This window comes from Colletes latitarsis, chromosome 2 (assembly GCF_051014445.1).
Source record: "Colletes latitarsis isolate SP2378_abdomen chromosome 2, iyColLati1, whole genome shotgun sequence".
Lineage (NCBI taxonomy): Eukaryota > Metazoa > Arthropoda > Insecta > Hymenoptera > Colletidae > Colletes > Colletes latitarsis.
Window position 1 is genome coordinate 18,626,790 of NC_135135.1, and position 19,575 is coordinate 18,646,364.

Genomic DNA, 19,575 nt, shown 5'->3' on the forward strand with positions numbered 1-19,575 from the left:
AATAACGTAACTCGCGAAGGGTAATTGGAAAACTGCGAAAGAGTTAATTACCCGTAACGAATAATTGGAAACAAAATATTCCTCGACTTTCACGGTACGAGTATGGTTAATGGCGACGCGACAAAAGAGCCTCCATTAGCGCGTCCCGTTGTTTTGTATTTCTTGGCGCCACCAGAGCTATCAAGTTGTCGAAAACAAGTAAACAGACGGGCGTGGAGAACGCGTTAAAATGTGATTCGCGATAAGACGAGTCGTTTAATTAAACGGTAGCCTTTTAATTGATGCATACAATTAAATACGGAACTCGAGTAAACCGACACGATTCATCGATGCAGGCGGTTGTCGTTTGTGCATTATTTACTGGAACGGATTTTCTTCTCGTCGTTATTAACGATCGTTGAATCTTCATCAATTAAACACGTTCGACGCTGGACGCTCTATTAGTCGATCGTTCGATCCTGCGATGCTCGTTTGGCAATTTCTTGTCTGAAGAGTCTCACGATGACCCGTTTAAATCGACCTACTCGTTGATGACACGTTAAATTATATTGTCTTAATAGATAAAAGTAGTCGATCAAAACAGTTCATCTAGCTATAAAATATCTAAATCTAAAATTATTTCGTGTACATCGATGGCGCCTGACCAAAATTTTTCTTTCGTATCAAAAAAGTAAATAGAATTTCGTACCGCGGATAGTCGCCGCGGAGGAAAAGTTCCAGAGCGAATCGAGGACTGGCTTCAAAAATCAATCTCCACGAGAATTCATACGGTCCCGCTCTCTGCGTTCCCGTGGTACGATTCTCGAGGTTTTCCGCGAGAAAAAAAAAACCGTAGTATCGATTTCCTTGCTACAATTACGCGCACAAGCGTGGCCGGATCCTCTGAATAATTAACGCTCGCCATCTTCCGGCAACGGTGGGGCTCTGTGAATCGCTTTGGGGTTGATTTATGGTGTCATTGTGGTCACTGGCCATCGGTGATTATCGATTCCGCGAGGACGCGATATGCATATTAAATTGTGTCCCGTACGGGACGCAGCTGCCGGTTCTATCAGAATAAGCGGCCCATCCTTAATTGGTGGCGAGAGCCAATTAGACCCTCGGGAGGCGGCTACTTTGCGCTCGCGATGAGAAATCGAATTTTTCAAATAAAACGCAACGTTGGGAATCGGACTGAATTTTTAATGCTATAAAAAATTATATAGTAAAAAGCAAAAATGCAAATATTTATAAACAGGTTTGGAACGCTCGAAAACGTTCGACCAAACTCCGAATATGCGTGGGGGATCCAGTTTGAATACCACTGGACTAGATCAGGGGTGGCGAACCATTTATCATCAGACCGCGGGCTAATCCTGCTCTTTCATCAACTTCATCCTGTCCGCCAAATGAAGCAAAAGACAGATTCAAAAATGTATACGCAAGGAACGATTACGTCGTTCTTATCGTCAGTGGAAAATCTGAACCATTTTATAAAATTATCACTTCCAATTAGCGATGGTGCAAGAGTATAAGATAGTTACAAGGGCTCGAAATTTATTACCTGAATTTTTTTCACGATCTCCCAACTTCTATGTATTTTATCCTTAAACATTTCAACTTTGCATATACTACTTTCTTTTATAAAATCAATTTCCTTATAATTGTAGTAAATTTTGTTCTACAAGAGGATTATTTTCACCCTCTAGGAGGGGACGATTGTCGTTATAAAGAAACACGGGGTAGAATATTAGAAAAACCACGTTAATGTCTCTTGTAAGAAGATTAACGACCGCGATGGACAACACAAAATATTTAGGAAACGGTCGCGGATTCTTCGGATCCTCGCAGCGAAATACATCGTTTTTCGGGAGGGGCGATGTGTCGAAGGGTTGTACCACGTCGTACCAGAAATCCATTTGCCGTCCGCGGGCTCGTGAAACGCCACGAATATCGAGTCTCGAAAACCGTGACAGGCTGCGAGGAGCGAGTTCTGCGAGCGAACGCCGGCATCCGTCGGCCGTCTATAGGCTATAGATACCCAGAATTCGATAATGGAATTCTAGGTCATCGGACAATCGCTCGACGCGACGATACATCATTCTCGTCGAGATTATGGAGTCGTATTGGCCTCCAACTTACACGAGCCCACCGATCCGCGGATTCGCGAACAGTTAATTTTAGCGAGTCCATGAACACGCCGCGATCCGACGTTCGATCTTAATTTTAGCCGGATAATCGATCAACGCCCCCAATAATTGACCGATTTTTAACGAGGCTCGCGATTACCCGGGTTCGAGTTCGCTCTCCCGACACGTTTCGTTTATTATCATTCATCGTTAATTGTACTCTTTCGTTAACAGCCTAATTAAATAAACATATGATTCTAGTCGGTTTTGCGTTCCTCTTTTAGTACGGATACCACACTTTGCGAGCAGTCAGAAACAGATGGCTATGGTCCCGCGGAACAACGCGAAAGTTCCGAGTACCGACGGACTTCGATTCACCTCCCTCGTGAATACAAAATCTCCAGATCGAAAACTCGTATATTCGCCACGGCGTCCTTGCTCGTTCAAAAAGTTTCTCGAACACGATCGAGACCGCACGCTCTACCTCGTCTTTACGTTCGAACGTCGTTGAAATTTCGAAACGCTCGAAAGCTGCGAAGCCAACTGATGGGGCGACGCCGCGAACGAGTATTCTCACCCCTCCACCCCTACCACCCTTGGGAAATCGGTGTTTTACTTTTGTCCCTCCGGGGTCGAACTCGTCGAAATCCCGCGAACGAAAGTTTGAAAGAGATCGGGCAATAACGATTTACTGGATTCAATTTCGATGACCTATCGTTGCCGAAGACTCTTTCAACAAGCATCGTTTTCACCAAGAAGTTTCTTCCTTCTTGTAACGGCGTCACGTTGTTTGTTCGACGGGGTGCTTACACCCCCGAGCAAAATTTTATTCGAATAACAGTGGATTAGAATCTCCAGCAGCACCACGTTTTTGTGCTACATTTATTGCACATTTTTCTGTCTCAGCGACATTATAATATACTATCAATTTCATATCGAATCATTGGGAATAGATTTCATTTTACAGGGAATAAATTCTTTGCATATGTTCGCAAACAGTATTTTATTAATAAGGAGTTGTAGAGTAAAATTGGAAATATAGTCATTTTACACAATTCAATGGATTGAAAATACACAATTTCCATCATACCAGTCTTTGTTGCCGAAATAACAACGTCGAAAGTTCATCAGGTGAAGAGACAAACGCGCGCGCGAGTGACTTGACTAACGCGTCTGACCATTATCGGTTATTTCTACTTCCACTTGGTACAAGCATATCCACGTTGGTACGGCATCGTTCGTTTTGACTGACTATTGATTAGTTAGGAGACGATAACGCAAGCAAAAACAAACCATAATGTGACTTTAGATCGTGTATCGTCGACGATACAAAGATCGAAAACGTCTTAGAAATCCGAAGATCTAAATTACGCGGCTGTCAGCGATTGACGTCGATGCGCGATTCTATTCATACAAAGTGTAAAAAGACTTTTCCCTCGGTTTTATCTCTAGCGAAACAGCTCCGCTTTGCCCCGCCGTCACTTCGAGACCCCATTTCCCGCGGAAACGAGATTTCCCGGTCAGAAGAGCCTACCGAGTGTCGCGCGGAATTCAAGGTATAATGCGGAGAAGAACGGATTTCAGAACGCGACGTTTCGCCTGTAGGAATACTCTGGAGTATTCGACTATGAAAACTCGACTGCCCCGACGACTTAACACCTTTATCCTTGCTATACAAATACATTAGATGGTGACACAAATAAGTTCGGTTGAAAAATTGTAACTAACGATGGAAAATAAAGTACTAGCGGAGACGGTGGAAATATGAAATTCCAATTTATTTCTAGGCCATTTTTCAAAAACTACCCGATTAATTAACTTAAGTACCTCGGTAATCTACTCCCCATTCATTCCTCTTTCATGCCCAAGGACACGAAATGAAAAAAGAACTTCCATTTAGAAAATCTTATCATCAAAGATGTACTTTTCTCCAAGGTTTCACATTGCTAGCATCAAAGCTCTTCGGTGGGCAATTTTATGAAATATAATATTTAGTAAATTACATTAAGTTCAAGTGGTAATTTGTGGAAACTCCACAACTGAATATAAAGTAATCAGAAATAGAATCCACGAGAGTGCTTCTTGCTCCGCGAGTTTTCTTTGAATAAAAAATTAGAAACCTTTTACATCAAACGCACTACGTGCTCCTTTGAAAGATGAGGATCCGTTATAAGCAATGCAGGCAAATATATGAGGTGTCCCAAGAAAGAGAGTACGTTCGACGGGTATGTCGAATAGTGCTTCGTGTTCGAGAAAACCGATGTTGAAAATTCATCCGGTACGCGTGCAATTGAATACTTGGACATCAATGGGGAAGTAGAAATAGCGAGTAATGGACAGACGCGCCAGCCAAATCGTATTCAATCGCACGTACTTCGTGAGTTTGCATTATCAATAGAGAGAAACTTTTAGAAATATCGTCACGCAAGAAGACATAATCATGCATAAAACAAACCATCTTTAAGGAAATTAAGTAAAAAATGAACAATACTCTTTTAAATGCATTTTTCGTCAGTTTGTCCATTATCGACTATTTCTACTTGATTTTCCAGAAAACAAAGCCACGTTTCAAAAAATATTGTTTCACATTTTTTACCTATTTTTACACATCCTGGTACATCCTGTACGCGTGTCATTTGATTCAGAGTCGGTCGAATTTAAAATTGTAAATTAAAATCAACGGATTTTTTTTAAAAACCAACGTCCAGCAATACAGAACTTTACGAACGAGTCTAAAATTTCTATTCGCGAACGAGATTTTCCCAGCTCCGGTTTAACTTCGAGCGCAGGGTGTATTTTAAAAAATTCAATTCCAGGTTCACGTTCGTCGATGGACAGGATTCCAACACAAGGACAAAAAAAACGCCGCCTGGATCACGCTGATTCCTTTTTTTTCAGATTTATTTGTTCTCCGCATGGAAACGAGTGTTGTTCCGCTCGATCATGTTCGTGCTTCATCGAAACGAGATTTTGCGATCGGAAAGGGGTCACGGTTGCGTTAACCCAGTTCGAGAAATTTAGCCACCGCGAATCGGAGAAACCTAGAAATATCGTTGTCGAATCCTCGCAGAGCTACGATATCCTCTCGGTAAGGGAATATACCAGGATCGGGGCAACGCTTTTTGGACGAAGCTGGCTTAAAATCTCGTGGACAGTATAGACGTATCCTGGAATGTTAGCTTCGAATGTCCAGTTTTTCTAATCGTACAGCATTATATTGGGTTCGTGCAAAAGTTTCGATCTAAAGAGCTTTTAGAATAATCACTAAAATAATTAAATGGAAGACTCGTTAAAATATTGTCATCCAACGTAAACAACGGTTAATTATATTTCTCCGTCTTCTGGTTCTTTAGATAAAAATGATTAAATAATAAACTTCGTTCTCTTTTTACTTGCTCTAGTCCAAATAGCGATTCGAGGTATTTACTGGCAGTTTTGGAATCTCCGATCTAATTATTGTTTCCTGATTCCTTAGGACGAACAGACACGCGTTTCCTTTTTCGAACGGTATCGACAATGGCCAATTTCGTGCGTTGCTCTTTTTGCACCGCGTGCAAACATGCCGGTCGGTCAGCCGACCGTGGAGCGAATCTGCGTTCAAGAGTAACGAGGACCGGCGCTCGGTAATTGCCAGGTTCGCGGCGCGTAATCGCTAATTGGCGAAGAACTCGCAACCGCGAGGGATATTTTCGTTCCTACTTTTCCGCCGTGTTGGAATTAAAAATACAGAATTCGCTCGTTAGGAACGCAATTAAGTAAGAGAAGCGGCCGGTTGTTGTTAACGCGGCGTACGGTCGAGCGTGAATTTCTTTTTCTTTCAACGTTTCAGCGTGACGACACGCGTTTCGAACTCCGGCTTACTTCATCGCGTCCCCAGTCAAACTAATTCCATACAATTTTCTTTTTGTAGTGATGGTCATGCGTGGATAATTTGGTTCTTCTATTCAACCCTTAATATTTTTAATTTTCAATGACAATAATCCTATGTAAGTTAAGTGGAAGTAACCTTAAAATTAGTAACGAGAAATCAAACAAATTCGGGGGTTCTACCTAGTTACGTAACGATGATCAACCCTGCGTTTTTTATTAATTTATCAACTTAAACGTTTCTCAGATTATTGAACAAAAAAAAAAAATGGAATATATTTGGCACTGGCCCGGGCAATTTATATCCGTATTGCGTCTGAACTGGATCAAGGCCTCGGCAGCCTCCTTTCCGCGTTCATCTCTTGTTTAATAATCTAAAGAAGCCATTAGTAACGTTCCCCGAAGCTGCTTCTTTCAAGAGTCAACAGGAGTCCCTGCGGTTTATTTTCACTATCGCGCCAATGGAACCACCGAAGCAGTGGATCACAAAAATTAAACAACAGTAATCAGATACAGAATCCATATTACAATCAGAGAAAAAATCTGTTGTTCGAACTTTTGCAAAGATGTTAAATCGTAAATATGAAAAATGAACGTAGGACAGAAAAGACATTGTTTGAAAGTTGAAAGTTGCCAAGTAACGTTCGTTTAAAAAGTTCGACCCTTGATTACAACGAGACCGTCGAGCGTCGCTGAAAAATTTATCGCGAAGAAACATGGAAAAGTTGCCTGAGAATGTGTCGATGACGATGGAGAAAAAAAATAGTTCTCGTCCAATGGAAGGTTGCGTTCTCCCTTGGGACCATTTCTACCCCTGGGTTTCCTGCTTTAGAGATAATCGCTTCTTCCGAATCGCAGGGATAATCGAGTCGGCTGTCGGCCGAAGTTTTTCGATCGGACTTTCTCCGGTTGGCGCCCGGTAGATAATGGCGAAAGTCGGGGAAAAAAATGTTTAATCCCGTGAAAGGGTCGTTCTCGGCTTTTGAACGTTGTCCCAAGCGAGATAAAGCCCGCGGTATCAGGAAATCGGCCAACTTTTCAGATCTGGGTCCGGTATTCGGGATTCGGGACGATTATATTAAAATTTCGATCGCTGCGGAGGGAAAGTTTAATAGCACAGAAAGTTTTGTGAATTACGAGCACACGTTCAATGCCACGGGCGAAGCTATCGATCGGTTTCCGTGATCGATAATATCCAGAGAGCATCACGTATAAAAATATTACGCCACATCTAACGCGTCCGACCATTAATGGTTATTTCTACTTCTTTTGAACGTTTCACGAGCATTCGCGTTGCGATGATATTACTTTTGTTACGATTTAGTTGAAATTGAATAGCAGAGATTAATTCTATTGTTTCTAAATTTTAACGTGGCGCTTGCCCCCGTTTGGTCCTGAGGATATCAATTAACGCGATACCGAGCGAGTGATTAACGTGCTCTTTTAATTCCCGCGTAAAACGGATTATCGCCGTGGGATTTTGTTATTACGGCGTTACGAGAAATTATCCGTGGTTACGCGTCCCGAACGTTACCGCGCTTGCCATAATTCAGGATCGAATTCTGGAATAGTAATCCGCTTGATCGCCGTGACAAAACGCTTGTCCTGCAAAGCGTTCACCACTCCTGTGGACGCATTTGTGCCTCGACAACACGGAAATTCACACGTGAGATCGGTAGAGAGAAAAGTGGTTCACCTAACAAAGTTTCCCAATAAACAAGGACGAGTCGTTGAAGAAGAAGACTACATTTGATCTTAAAAAGAGATACGAGCTTTCCCAGTGACGCGATAGTTTTGAAAAATGTGGCACGCAATTTTGGCGAACCTAAATCTGATTTTCGGAAGCACTGGAGAGCTCTCCGCCCACGAGTTGCATAGGAATATGACGCGACAACCATTTTACAGCGCTGCAGAACGGTTTATCGGTCCCTGAGGCAGCCACTGAGCGTTTCGACTGCTTTGGTAGTCTTGTTTTACTACGTCTCGTAAAGCTTAGTGACTGTACGCGTTTCTGCCATATTTCCCAAATAGTCTGCTATCTCCAATTTCAAACGGTATATCACAGCCGCGATTGCGAAAATTAGGGCGTCCTGGTTTTCAATCTTTCGACAGACATTTCACTCGATCAATAAATAACACGCGATGCTTATACAAATCTCTATTCGTTCCAATGTACATTAAAATTTTTCTCACAAGAGCAATGAAAGGGTACTTACACAGATCAAATTTATATTATTTAATAATCGAAAACGTTCATGTTCGCGAATAATATTTACTAGTCGATGAATATTCCACGAATAACTTTCTTTATGAGAAAAATTTTTATGCGTTCGTTGTGAGATATCGGTCTCTCGGATGAACGAAGTTGTTTATCTTTTATTCGTTATTTAAAGCCACCATCGAAACAAGAATTTTACTCGTCTCTGCCATTCGGTATGGAATACTTGGCATTCGCAGCTCCAAAATAGAACGCGACGATCTATTTTTAGATTTCTCGAATTTCGTCCAACGAACTCGGCAGTTTTCTTCTTACTTTTGTCCTAAGGGGGAAAGAGAGTTCTCGGAACTTGGAATTTTTACGCGAATAAGAGGGAAACTTGTACTATTCGCACTTTGTACGCACCGTTCGCGCCGATGATCTTTAGAATGTTTTCACGCTTGGCGGAATCTCCGATAAGTACGGGATACGAAGAATCACGGAGGTTGTTGGTCGAAGTTTTCCGAAAAAATTATTCAAAGCCATCGCGCCTCCGAGAGTTCGCGCACAATTCAATGAGATGCGCTCGATACCCGAGGCACGGGACGGAAATGTACTCTCTTTGCAGTTTAAGCTTCGAGGGGACGATGCCGTTCGCGAAACTTCGACAGGAGACGGTTCGAAAGTTCACCGTACTCGGAAGAGTCTGCGGAGACACGGCTTAAATTTGTTTCGCCGTCAGAATTCCCAAGAAAAATTAATTAAGACAATTTCAAGTTCGCTTTAAAGCTCCCAGTGCTCGATCTTCGACGACTGCCGGAAAACGATATTCCAAAATGACCGTTTACAGTACTCGTTGGAAAAAGAAAGTCTTACGTAAATAATCAATGTTCACTGTTGTCCTTCGTTTAATAAAATCATCGGATTCAATAGTTAGCAAAAAGAACTGCAAATATTCTATAAAAATTCCCAACTACGACCTAAACATTGACCTGAAAAATAGCCCCTTAAAATAGCTCTTCGTGTTCGAACTTAATACACGCATTTACAAAAACGGTAAATACTTGTTCGCCTATAAATGCTAAACGTCCGATTATACGCATGAAAATCGTTTATATATCGTTGTCGGGAACGATTACGGGGTGGTCGGTGTGCTAAACGCAGGGAGGGTTGGTTGATTTAAAGATTCGTGTGTTATCTTCCCTATTAATCGAACCTACTTAGGAATAAAAGTAAACGAGGAGTAAGATTTATCGCGGACTCTTAAGAGGCTGGAATCCTAAATCGCTGTAATGATTTCTCCGCGCGTTCCAACGTGTCCGGCGACTAATCTTCTTCTAAAAGTGTTCGTGGAAAATATTGCGCGTCCTGAACCTCGGTTAGCGCGCAGAGAGCGGGAAATTAGCCTACGGAAGGCGCGCAAAATTATCGCTCGTTATCGTCGCGGCGAAGGCGGTCGTTTACCCTGCTCTTCACCCTCCCTTTTTTCGTCCACTGCTGTTTGTTCAAGTCCCTTTGACCGGTATGAGTTCAATTTACAAGCAGACTTGATTTTCTCCGTAAGTTTTATTAAGGAGGAATGTACAGGAGGAGTATACGTCTAACAAGGGACCATCCCGAGGTGTAAATCTCCAATTTCGATGAAACTTTGTAATTACGTACTAAATTTCAGGCGAATCTTTAAAACACCATAACTTCTGAACGGATTGGACGATTTTAATGTTCAAAAAGCCAAACGCCACGTATTTTAGTGTAGAATATGTAACAATTATAAAAATATTGGAAAAGTTGTTCCTTGACCCCGTAATGTTAGAAAAACCCCATAAAAATGGTCCAATTTTCAAACAGCCATAACTCCTATAATAGTGAATATATTTCAATGAAACTTTTTTCTGAAGTAGAGCTCATGGGTACCTACAAAAAAGTATTAGACAATTTTTCTGTAGGACGTCAAACAATATTACTAAAAATGAAAAAGGAATTTTTAAGAAAAATTGACAGGGGGTAGGTGCCTAAATTTTTCGGCGAAAAACAAAAATTTCAAATCGTTCTGGAAAAATTATTTTCGGTTGCGGGGGTTAATTATAATCATTTTTGGTGAATAGACATATTCCCGAAATCTTACCCACTTTCGAGAAAAAAATTCTTTACCGAAAATATACTGTGTGGAAATGTTTCTATAACTTTTTAACGAAGCCTCAATCAACAAATTAGTATACTTGATTTTCATCTTATTTTGGCCTCTAGAATCTCCCATTAAAATTTTTCCCAGGGGTGGCCGAACACCCTGTATGCGATCTGGTACTTCGTACAACACGAAATACGAAAAAAATTACAAATATAAAATCTTTCTTTATTGTGAAAAAATCAGATTGGAATAGTTTTTATTTATTCATTGCAAATTTTTTATTTCTGTTCAACGAGTTAGAACCATAGCTAGAGACCTTAGACGAAACTTTGAAAATAAACTTTGTCGATCCAACGTAAGAGCTATATTGTATTTTGTTCCTGCCATTTTTCCACTTTATGGGAGGTACCACCCCTTATATCGAAATCACCTTTTTCATTCGTGTCTATATAACGCTTAAATTACAAAAGATATTGAAAAATGTTTCGAATAAAAGTTTTACGGGGCAATCTTGCCTGATCCTTCGAAAGCGCCGTAATTTTGTCAATTTCTAAGTTTTCCAATATCTTCTTGTTCAAACGACTTCCACATTTGTATAGGAAAATAATCTGTTAGTATATTTCGCCTCCAATTATTACAATAATATTTACAGTAAATCACTCGAACATACTATAAGAAAATACGTTTTAGATAACTAAATCGCGGAGTAACTTGCTGGAACAAAATATCAAAGATGATTCAGATTGCGGACATTTAATAGAAACCTGGATCTCTCTGGAAACGAACTTTCCTAAAATAATGAAACGCTGGGTAGTATATTTTCCGCGCGAAACTAGAAGAGACCGCCAAAGAGTCTCTGAAACGGCGAGATTTTAGTTGAAAATCTGCAACGCGCGGTCCTTAAAATGTAATTGTTCTCAGTTTCGACAGTTTTATACCGATTTACGTTTCAACCGCGCCAGAAAGTGGAATCGCTTCTACCCGCTGGTAATAGGGGGAAAGATTCCGTCTCGCTGGGACGTTAAATGTCAGATTTAATATTCGAACCCCGTTTTCTGGTTTCAAAGGATTTGATTGAATCGTATTTTAATTGCTACATTCAGTAATAATCTTCCGTGATCTTCCTCGAGCCATTGTGGCCCTTGACGATTCTGATATTTCGTATCGGGCAATTTCGCGCGTAATTCGGCCATAGTGAACCCTTTGTTATGTTTTTATTAGTATTTTAATAAGTAAAAAATTTACGTATACGATAACAAATATACTAAATCAGAAATAAAATTCAGATTCGAGTCAAAATAGACCTACAGTCCTACTTATGGCGACAAATGAACGAAAAGTTCACGAACACGTGTGTGCATAATATCAAACAATGTTAGTTATGTCGAATAAATAGTTGGTGCTGACATAGCAACCGTGCACTAATATTGACCGTCGTGAAAAGTCTCATTTGTATTTGAACTACCCTCGTACACCTAAAACAAGCGACGTACACCCTGGGCTACATATCGGAGAATGTTTTGTAAAATACCATATTATAAATTATGCAAAATTTTAAAACATATTTTCGTAAATTATTACCTCGCTCGTATGAAAGATAGTACTGTAGAATTAGGTCTTCATTAGTGAAGTATGGAAATAGACGTAAACCACTTGTACGGTACAAGTGGTAGTACAATAGAACTCTATGTATTCGTAATTGTATTACACGAATACTCTACCAAAGGATTACTGTATTATTTCAACGTAGAATATCCTGGAATATCTCTCCTTGCGTTGAAATGTTTTTCCGTAGCAATTTAAATGAATTCTTTTTTCAAAATTAGTTGCAATTTTGCTTGCTTTTAGGTTATACACATTGCAAACTAACGAAAGGAAGTAAACTATGCATACAAGTTACTATTAATTTAATATTTTAAAGCAAATTTTCTCAAATCTTTTATAATCGAGCAATTGCTAACGTATAAAAATCAAGGCACATGTAAACACTTTTGAAAGAGATTTAAAACGGTTTATATAATCTGTGAAATATCGATGCGAACGGTACAGTTTCTGGATAGCAAATAGCTTTTGAGTTCGCTACTCTTCTTCTGTGGCCATTTAGTCTGGACGTACAGATTTGGGTAAACATTTAACTATCGAGGTCAACAGCACATGCAGATCCTAGATATCAAATAGTTCTTACTGTTTGTACAAGTACCATATCGAATTTAGCTTTACAAATATCATTTTGGCGAACGTCTACAGTTTTAGAAGGTCTTTGATGCCGGCGGAACGTCCATATTTAATTACTTGTCTTCGTCATTAATATTTTCGAATAATGTATAATCAATGGCGATCAACGTTTTTTTTATTCTTCGCTAATCAAGAGTTGGGAAATTCTCGCGCATACTCATCCGTCTCCTGAAGCGGCGTTGTTTGTCTAACGTAATTAATTTAATTACGATGCTCTATTATACCCAGGTCATTCTATATTAATTATTACCTTACACTCGTGCCTTTACATTCACACCATATGCCGCGCTTCGTAATTAAGGGGTAAAGCGTTAAACTATAGGGCAGGGGTGGAAAACCTTTCGACATTGCAAGAAGTCACTTTACAGAATTCTCGCACGACCACACAGTTTCGTGCACATCCATCTTTATCAAAATTAGAAAGACACGTTTATCTAAATATAAATTAACGTCTTCTTACGAAATTCTAAACGACTTTTTAGACGCGACGCGTATTTAGAGACTTGAAATAATGGAAATATTTTATTAGGAAATAAAACAATACTTAGTTAAATAGGTAATAAAAAATTTTTCAATTGCTTTATATCAACAATTTCCAAGCCTGGAGAACAGTTTAGATCGATTGGGAAATGGGGCTAGCTCGATAGTAGAAGTTACGAGCTCGTTAAATGCTCGACTATGGCGTGGCCTTCGCCAGTCAGCAGCGTTTAGAACATCGATAATTAGGATTCACGGTCTCTGCGAAAAGTATACCCATTACGCCACCGAAGTGGAAACTATTCGTCGGAAAATACGAGCTGCTCCGATAACGGGTAGCGTCTGCTAGTTCTTTGCTGGGGACTTTCGCACGGCATTCGCGTTCCATTTACTTCCAAGTAGAGTACCCAGAATTCGAGAGAGGCCGTCTTCGTGTAATGTCGCCGGAGCGATAGCCAGGAAATGAAATCCTGCAATGTCCGGGAACGAGAAAAGTGTAGCTTTGGGCGCAAGCTATCGACGACAAGAGATATTTTGGTGTAAATATCGAGAAGAGATTCGAGACAGATGGCCGTGGTAGTAATATCGGTGTACGTTCGAATCGAAAAAGAATCGTACAGAGGGATCTCAACTTTCAATGGGCCAATCGTAAGTTAAATTCAACCTACATCGCCGTTCAAACGAAAATCTTAGGATATTTGCTGCTTTTAAGATACCTCTAAAACATATTTTTTAGAACCAGCTCTGACACTCGCTCCGTACAGTCGAGAACATTTTATAATTTTCTTTTTTTCGCGAGATTCCTGAAACAAGACAGCACGGAATTAAATTATTTAACGTTTTCGTACTTTTCTGCGAGGCCTGTGTGCAATTTTAGCGAGCATCCTTAAACTTTTGAACGAAAGTGTACATACTCTGGGAAAGCTGCCTTAATTAAAGCGCGAGCTGCCGCCCATCATCGACTTTGGTCGTTTAATTTGTAGGACTTTTTACATAATCCGTGACGCGTACGAAACGTCGAGATTAAAAGGATCTCGACGTATATTTCGTTTCGGTTTGGGTATTCCGTGAGCCTCCATTACGTAGGAATGTTTTGCGAGGAACTTTTATCAGCGGGAAATTTCGACTTGTAACGTTAAAAATTACTTTCGACCGTTCTTTTTCTTTAAAACAACAGCCAAAACGAATTTTACTCTCTACTTCGGCGAATGACACACGATTATAATTTTTGAAGTTTGTAAGATATACATATACTGTTGGAACGAGCAGCTAAAAAAATACTTTTAAAATCGTTTTTAACGTTGAGTTTATAAAAGTTGGAAGAATAACTGAAAGATGTTCCTGTCAATTGCCGTAACCCTTTCAATCCCATAAACTTGGATCCCGAAGCAGGATCTTACGGGTTAGTGCGCCGCTATAAAACGCAAAACCAAAAGTACGCAAAGATCCCAACGCAACGATCTACAAACTCTCTTGGATACGATGATTGTGAATAGGAATGTACTTCCACGTATAAACGTCAACTGTTCTGGAGTATATTAGGTAATATAAAGTTTGGGATTCGCTCTGCAGCCAGAGACGTAGAAACTCCTCCGTTCTCGTAACAAATACAATTTATGTTTCAACCGGTTCCCAAGGCGTTTCCGACACGTATTTTCATAACTTGGTTGCTATTAGTAATAAGTTGGAGATGCAGTTTTGACGTTGCTAAGCATTCATCCACCGACTAACATTGTTTAATCGAAGAAGGCGCGTTGCTTATAAACGCTACGCATGTTGAACCCAGGCAACTTACGTAACAAAACAGAGGCGGAAAGAATTTTTATTTTATCGAATAATACTCAATAACGGTGGAACGATCCAAGTAACCTGGATGGGAATTCCTATTCGAATACAAAATTTTCAACAGAGAACGAAAGATAAAGTGTTCGTTCATTCGTTGTTCGTTTAAATAAAAATTGACCGTCAGAGTGAAATATCTTCCAATCGAATGAACGTCATCTATTCAATTGCTGTACGATTCGTTTTAAATTTTTCTTGTCGAACAAAGAAGATCGAGATCATAGAAATGTAAGAGAAGCACGAGATCTACGGTCGAGAGTCTCGATGAGAATCGTGTAAAGCGGTTGAATCCGTAGATTATCGTGGTTTATTTGCAGATCGAACGGACCACACCCCTATTTCACGGTCGAAGATCAATTCGAGGCAGCTGGGCGCTTCGACGAAACGTTTGTCAAGCAATCTCGCAATCAGGCCGTAGGTATGATTCGCAGACAGGCGGGAACTCAATTACCATGTCTGGTGGTAAGAGGCCGAAGTGATGCGAAGGGTGAGACGGATCAATCCCTTCAATTTATTTTCCAGAAGTCCTCGACCTCCCACGAACGGAGTGCGTCAACGACACTGTCCGGTCGGATTTGATTTGTTATACGGGATGTCCCCGAGTCACCAACGATCAAACTCTAACAGTTCTCCTAACGCGTCTTCTGTCACGTTCGGTATTTTTTTTACATTTTTCAGATGCACACTTCCGCTTTGCTGGACCGACGAAATAGTCCAACGAAAAGAAAACGCTTCGCCCAGTTTAGTATTTGCAACGACAATAAAGAATACACGATACAATAATAATTAAGATCAATATTATCTTTAAAGGAGGTTTTGGTAAGAAATACGTAATTTGATGTTCCGATGTTCGAAATTCGCCTTATTTTTTATTCAAAGTACACGCTGCGGCCATTTGGTGGTTTAACTCGGCTACACCCTGTATAATTATTCGAATCACGAAAGCGCGACAATGGGGAAATAAAAGGAAACATCGGGTGGAGACGAGGGATGTCGAGAAGAAAGCGGAAGGAACTTCTCCGCGCTTGAGTAAAGTTTGTTCCACGGCTTGGAACGAGTCCCTATTGACGAGCAGAAGGCAACTTCCACGGCTCTATAGGAAATAGATTACGTGAATTTCTGAGCGTAACGCGATCAGAGAGTCCTCTTCAGCCTCCGTTCCCGACTTCGGACCGTACATCTCGCTCGATTGCGAATTTTGCCACCCTTCCCGAGATATCGAGCTACTTATGCCGCCATTCTCGAACCCCTCATTAAGGATACTCGATTCTGAATAATTTATTATTTCACACACACCATCGTGTAACAAACGGCAAACAAACAGTAATTATTTTGTCACTCGATATTTGGTTAATCTTTCTAATTTTATTCGATTAAATTTTCACGCTAAAGGAAAAGACTGGACGTTATTTACCAATGCTATAGGAATTTATTCTCGATAGAAATTTTCTGAAATAAATGTTTACGATCGTTGGGCACGCCACGTCGAAACCAATCACCGGGGATCGTTTTCCAGGATCGAACCAAAAGGGGCGCAAATAGGCCGATGTATCATCTCAATCCGAAGTCTTAAGAGGAACGTCGACTTCGATGGGACCCATTCTGTTCGCGAAATCTTTATTCAATTCGATATTCCGCGCGCTCGTGCTCGTTCGATATCCTTTTACGAGGCGTCCAATCCGTGTGGAAATTACGGGAAACTCGTCTATCTCGTTCGATCTGGTCTCCTCTCTTGTTCACGGCGAAAAGAGGGATTCGGTAAACGCGGTACTCGAACGTTGTCGAGATACCGGGGCTTCTCGATTTCCCTCTCCCTCTGACCCGACACCATATTGATATTCGCGATACTCGGTGCTAAAAGGGTTCCAGGGCCGAGAATTCCTCTTCGTTCCGCGCGTCGTCCACTATTTTCTTGGCACCGCGATCGTTTCAGCCGCAACGGGGATCGAACTTTCGCTTTCGAACGCAATATGCCGGAACGCCCAGACTCCGACGAATTGGATTAACGAGGTTTATCATCGTCCATTTTATAGGCACGCTGTCCCGACGGAACGACATTACAGTTCCATAGCCCTGGTACACGCTCGGATTCATCGTCGCGACTCGCTGGCGCGGAATCTTGACAAAGTGGACCAGAAAACGAAAGAGGATGGCCAGAAACAAACTCGAAAATTAACGCGACAGGAATTTATCGTTATGCTCGGCAACGGTTCGAGTACGCGTCGAAAAAATATTTTCCGTCGATTCAATAATTTCTTGTTTCGAATTATTAAAATTCCAGCGAAGGAGCTTCGAACGATTTAACTATACGAAAGGGGGCCATTACCCCCCGTATAACAGAAAAGTGATTATAGATTGGATACTTCGGGAGGTTAACCACCCAAACGTACATTCTGGAAAAAGTAAAATTGCGTTTTTCGCCGACTCAGCAGCCTGATGATGCCGATCCGATGGGGAACGAACGAGCTTTTACGATCGAAAAATTTACGTTAACAAATTTTTCGCGGCAAATTGAGTCGATTTACCGTCCATCGTTTTATCAGAGTTCGATCGTCCTTGCTCCGCTGAACAAAGATAGGAAGCGACTCACCTTTACGGGTCAAGGGTGAAAAACTTCTATTAATCGACTTACTCAGCGTGGCGTTGTTGGCGCGCGACTGATCGGTCTGCGATCGGAGCAATCGCAGCCGATTCAGCTTGCTCTGTTGTTGGTCTAGCCTGTGCCTCAATCTGGCGAGTTTGTCCTGCTGTGCTGGCTCCTGAAACAGTAAACAGTCGATCAGTGAATATGGCGAATGCGGTCTAACGATAAGGACGTTTTGTGCTCCTATCGCGAAATATACAGGGTGAAAATGCTACATTTGATGGTTTCTAAAAATTTCAATACGATGCTTCCTTTCTCTTAAAAATAAAACACACGAACAATTTTAACCTCGATCTAAATGCTCGATCTTGCAGGTGTTCCATTATAATGGTTAAGTTTTATCCGCTAAGATCGTCGGCAAAGAGACGAACTTTCGCGCGTGCTTTGAGATTATTAGCGACGTCGTTAATTAGTTTCACGAGGACCGGGACAATTTCGTAATTTGTAATATCACGATCCCGAGATACGCGGGCACATTTGGTTCGTGCCACGCGGCCAGTTTTGCTCGTCGTCGTCGCGTAATCCGTTCGTTAATGACGGGAACGTTGGAGTCCACTGTCCTAGAATCCAAAACGCGGCTGGAACGACTGTCGCGGAAACGAAGCGGAATTTAGTCGTCGCGAGACCCAGGCGTCCGAGTAATCCGTAGGCGCAGCCACCGAAATTACCAGCGGCCTTTCATTCGCGGAAAATAAGATTGCCCCTTGGTTTCCGCGGGCGTACATTGTCGACCGTTAAAAAGTCTCCTCGGCTTAGAGCCGAAAGCCGCCTCCGTTTCGCCGGGAGAGCCAAGCGGATGGAAGATCAGCCGAGAACCGTATAAAAGGTTCCATCTTGGGCGGTATCGAGTTCGTCGTGCCCGTTCCCGAGGATATAGTCGGCGAGGATTAGGGCTTTCAAGTCCTCCGGAAATCCCGCCTGAGTCCTGTCGCAGGATCCCCTATTACTCCGAATCGTTCGCGAGCCGGGAATGAAAACCTCGGTGCTTGACGACGACTCTCCCGCGCGACACGTGTCTGAGCATACATCCGCGCTTTTTGGTTCCGCTGAAACGGACCTCCTTATCTCCAGGACAGATACGCTCCGGTGGCCTCTAAGAACGAAAAAGGAAACAGAAACGTAAGGCTTTGACGACGCCGAGCCGGGAGTATCTCGATAACGCTCTCGACCTGCAATCGATAGGAGTTCCAGATGCACGTTAGAAGGCGGGCTAGAGCAAGTTCATGCTCGATTTTAGCGTTTCTTTTTGATAAAATTTTAGATTTTTAAATACTAGGGACTTTAATGGTTTGTCTGTGAATGGCGTTGTTATCGTAATCGATGATCTTTCGACTCCAACAAGTAAGATATTAAAGCAAATCATCGTGCCAACTATCGGAACGTCGTTTAATTTAAAAAGAAGAACTCGAAATATCGTGTTAATTGTTTCAAAACAGATAGTGTTACTTCGATCGCCAGTCGCGACAGTTTCGATCCCCTGCGTGTTATCGAACATCTCGGTAACTTGCAGCGTTACTCGACGATAATGACTGCGCTTAGCCGTTCAGATACAGGAAGCAAAACGACCGAGAAGGAAGCGAACGATCCCGAGGAGCAATCGCCGGATGTTCTTTTCCATTTTCGATCGCGGAGAGCCTCCGGTTCGCGTAAAAACGTAATCGATTAATTAGCGACCTTTCCTATCGAGCGCCAGCGTACACGCCGAATTGACTATAACCAGTTCCTCCAGGACTTCATTTAAATCGCATCAGCTTACTCACGGTGGTGCAATGACGCGTTAAACTCGCCTCCGCGCTCGCGAGTAACGCGATCAGCGACTCGTATCAGCCGGCGCGAGATTACGAAGTCTCCAGCCAGTCGATATAGAGGCGTGAGGGGGTGGTATCGCAGTCGCGTTTAATCTCGTTAATATCGTAGAAGAAGAGACACTTGGCTCGTTACCCGGGTGATCCTCGACACGCTCGTCAAGAGGCAAGTACGCGAGACGAGAAGCCTGCACACACGCGTCGTCGTCGTCTTCGAGAAGAATCTGCCGTAGTATCCCGCGTTACGCGCTCAACTAGCTCGTGAAAGGGTG

At 41.8% G+C, this 19,575-nt stretch overlaps 1 protein-coding gene across 7 annotated transcripts in view; it reads right to left on the reverse strand.

Annotated features, from left to right (window-relative positions):
• LOC143351885 (uncharacterized) overlaps positions 1 to 19,575 on the reverse strand; it is a 173,995-nt gene that overhangs the window by 12,664 nt on the left and 141,756 nt on the right. For all 7 annotated transcript variants that reach the window (XM_076783938.1, XM_076783939.1, XM_076783934.1 and 4 more), the window contains one exon: positions 17,487 to 17,613. In XM_076783938.1, coding sequence (XP_076640053.1) covers positions 17,487 to 17,613 — 127 coding nt within the window. The remainder of the gene's footprint in view (positions 1 to 17,486; positions 17,614 to 19,575) is intronic.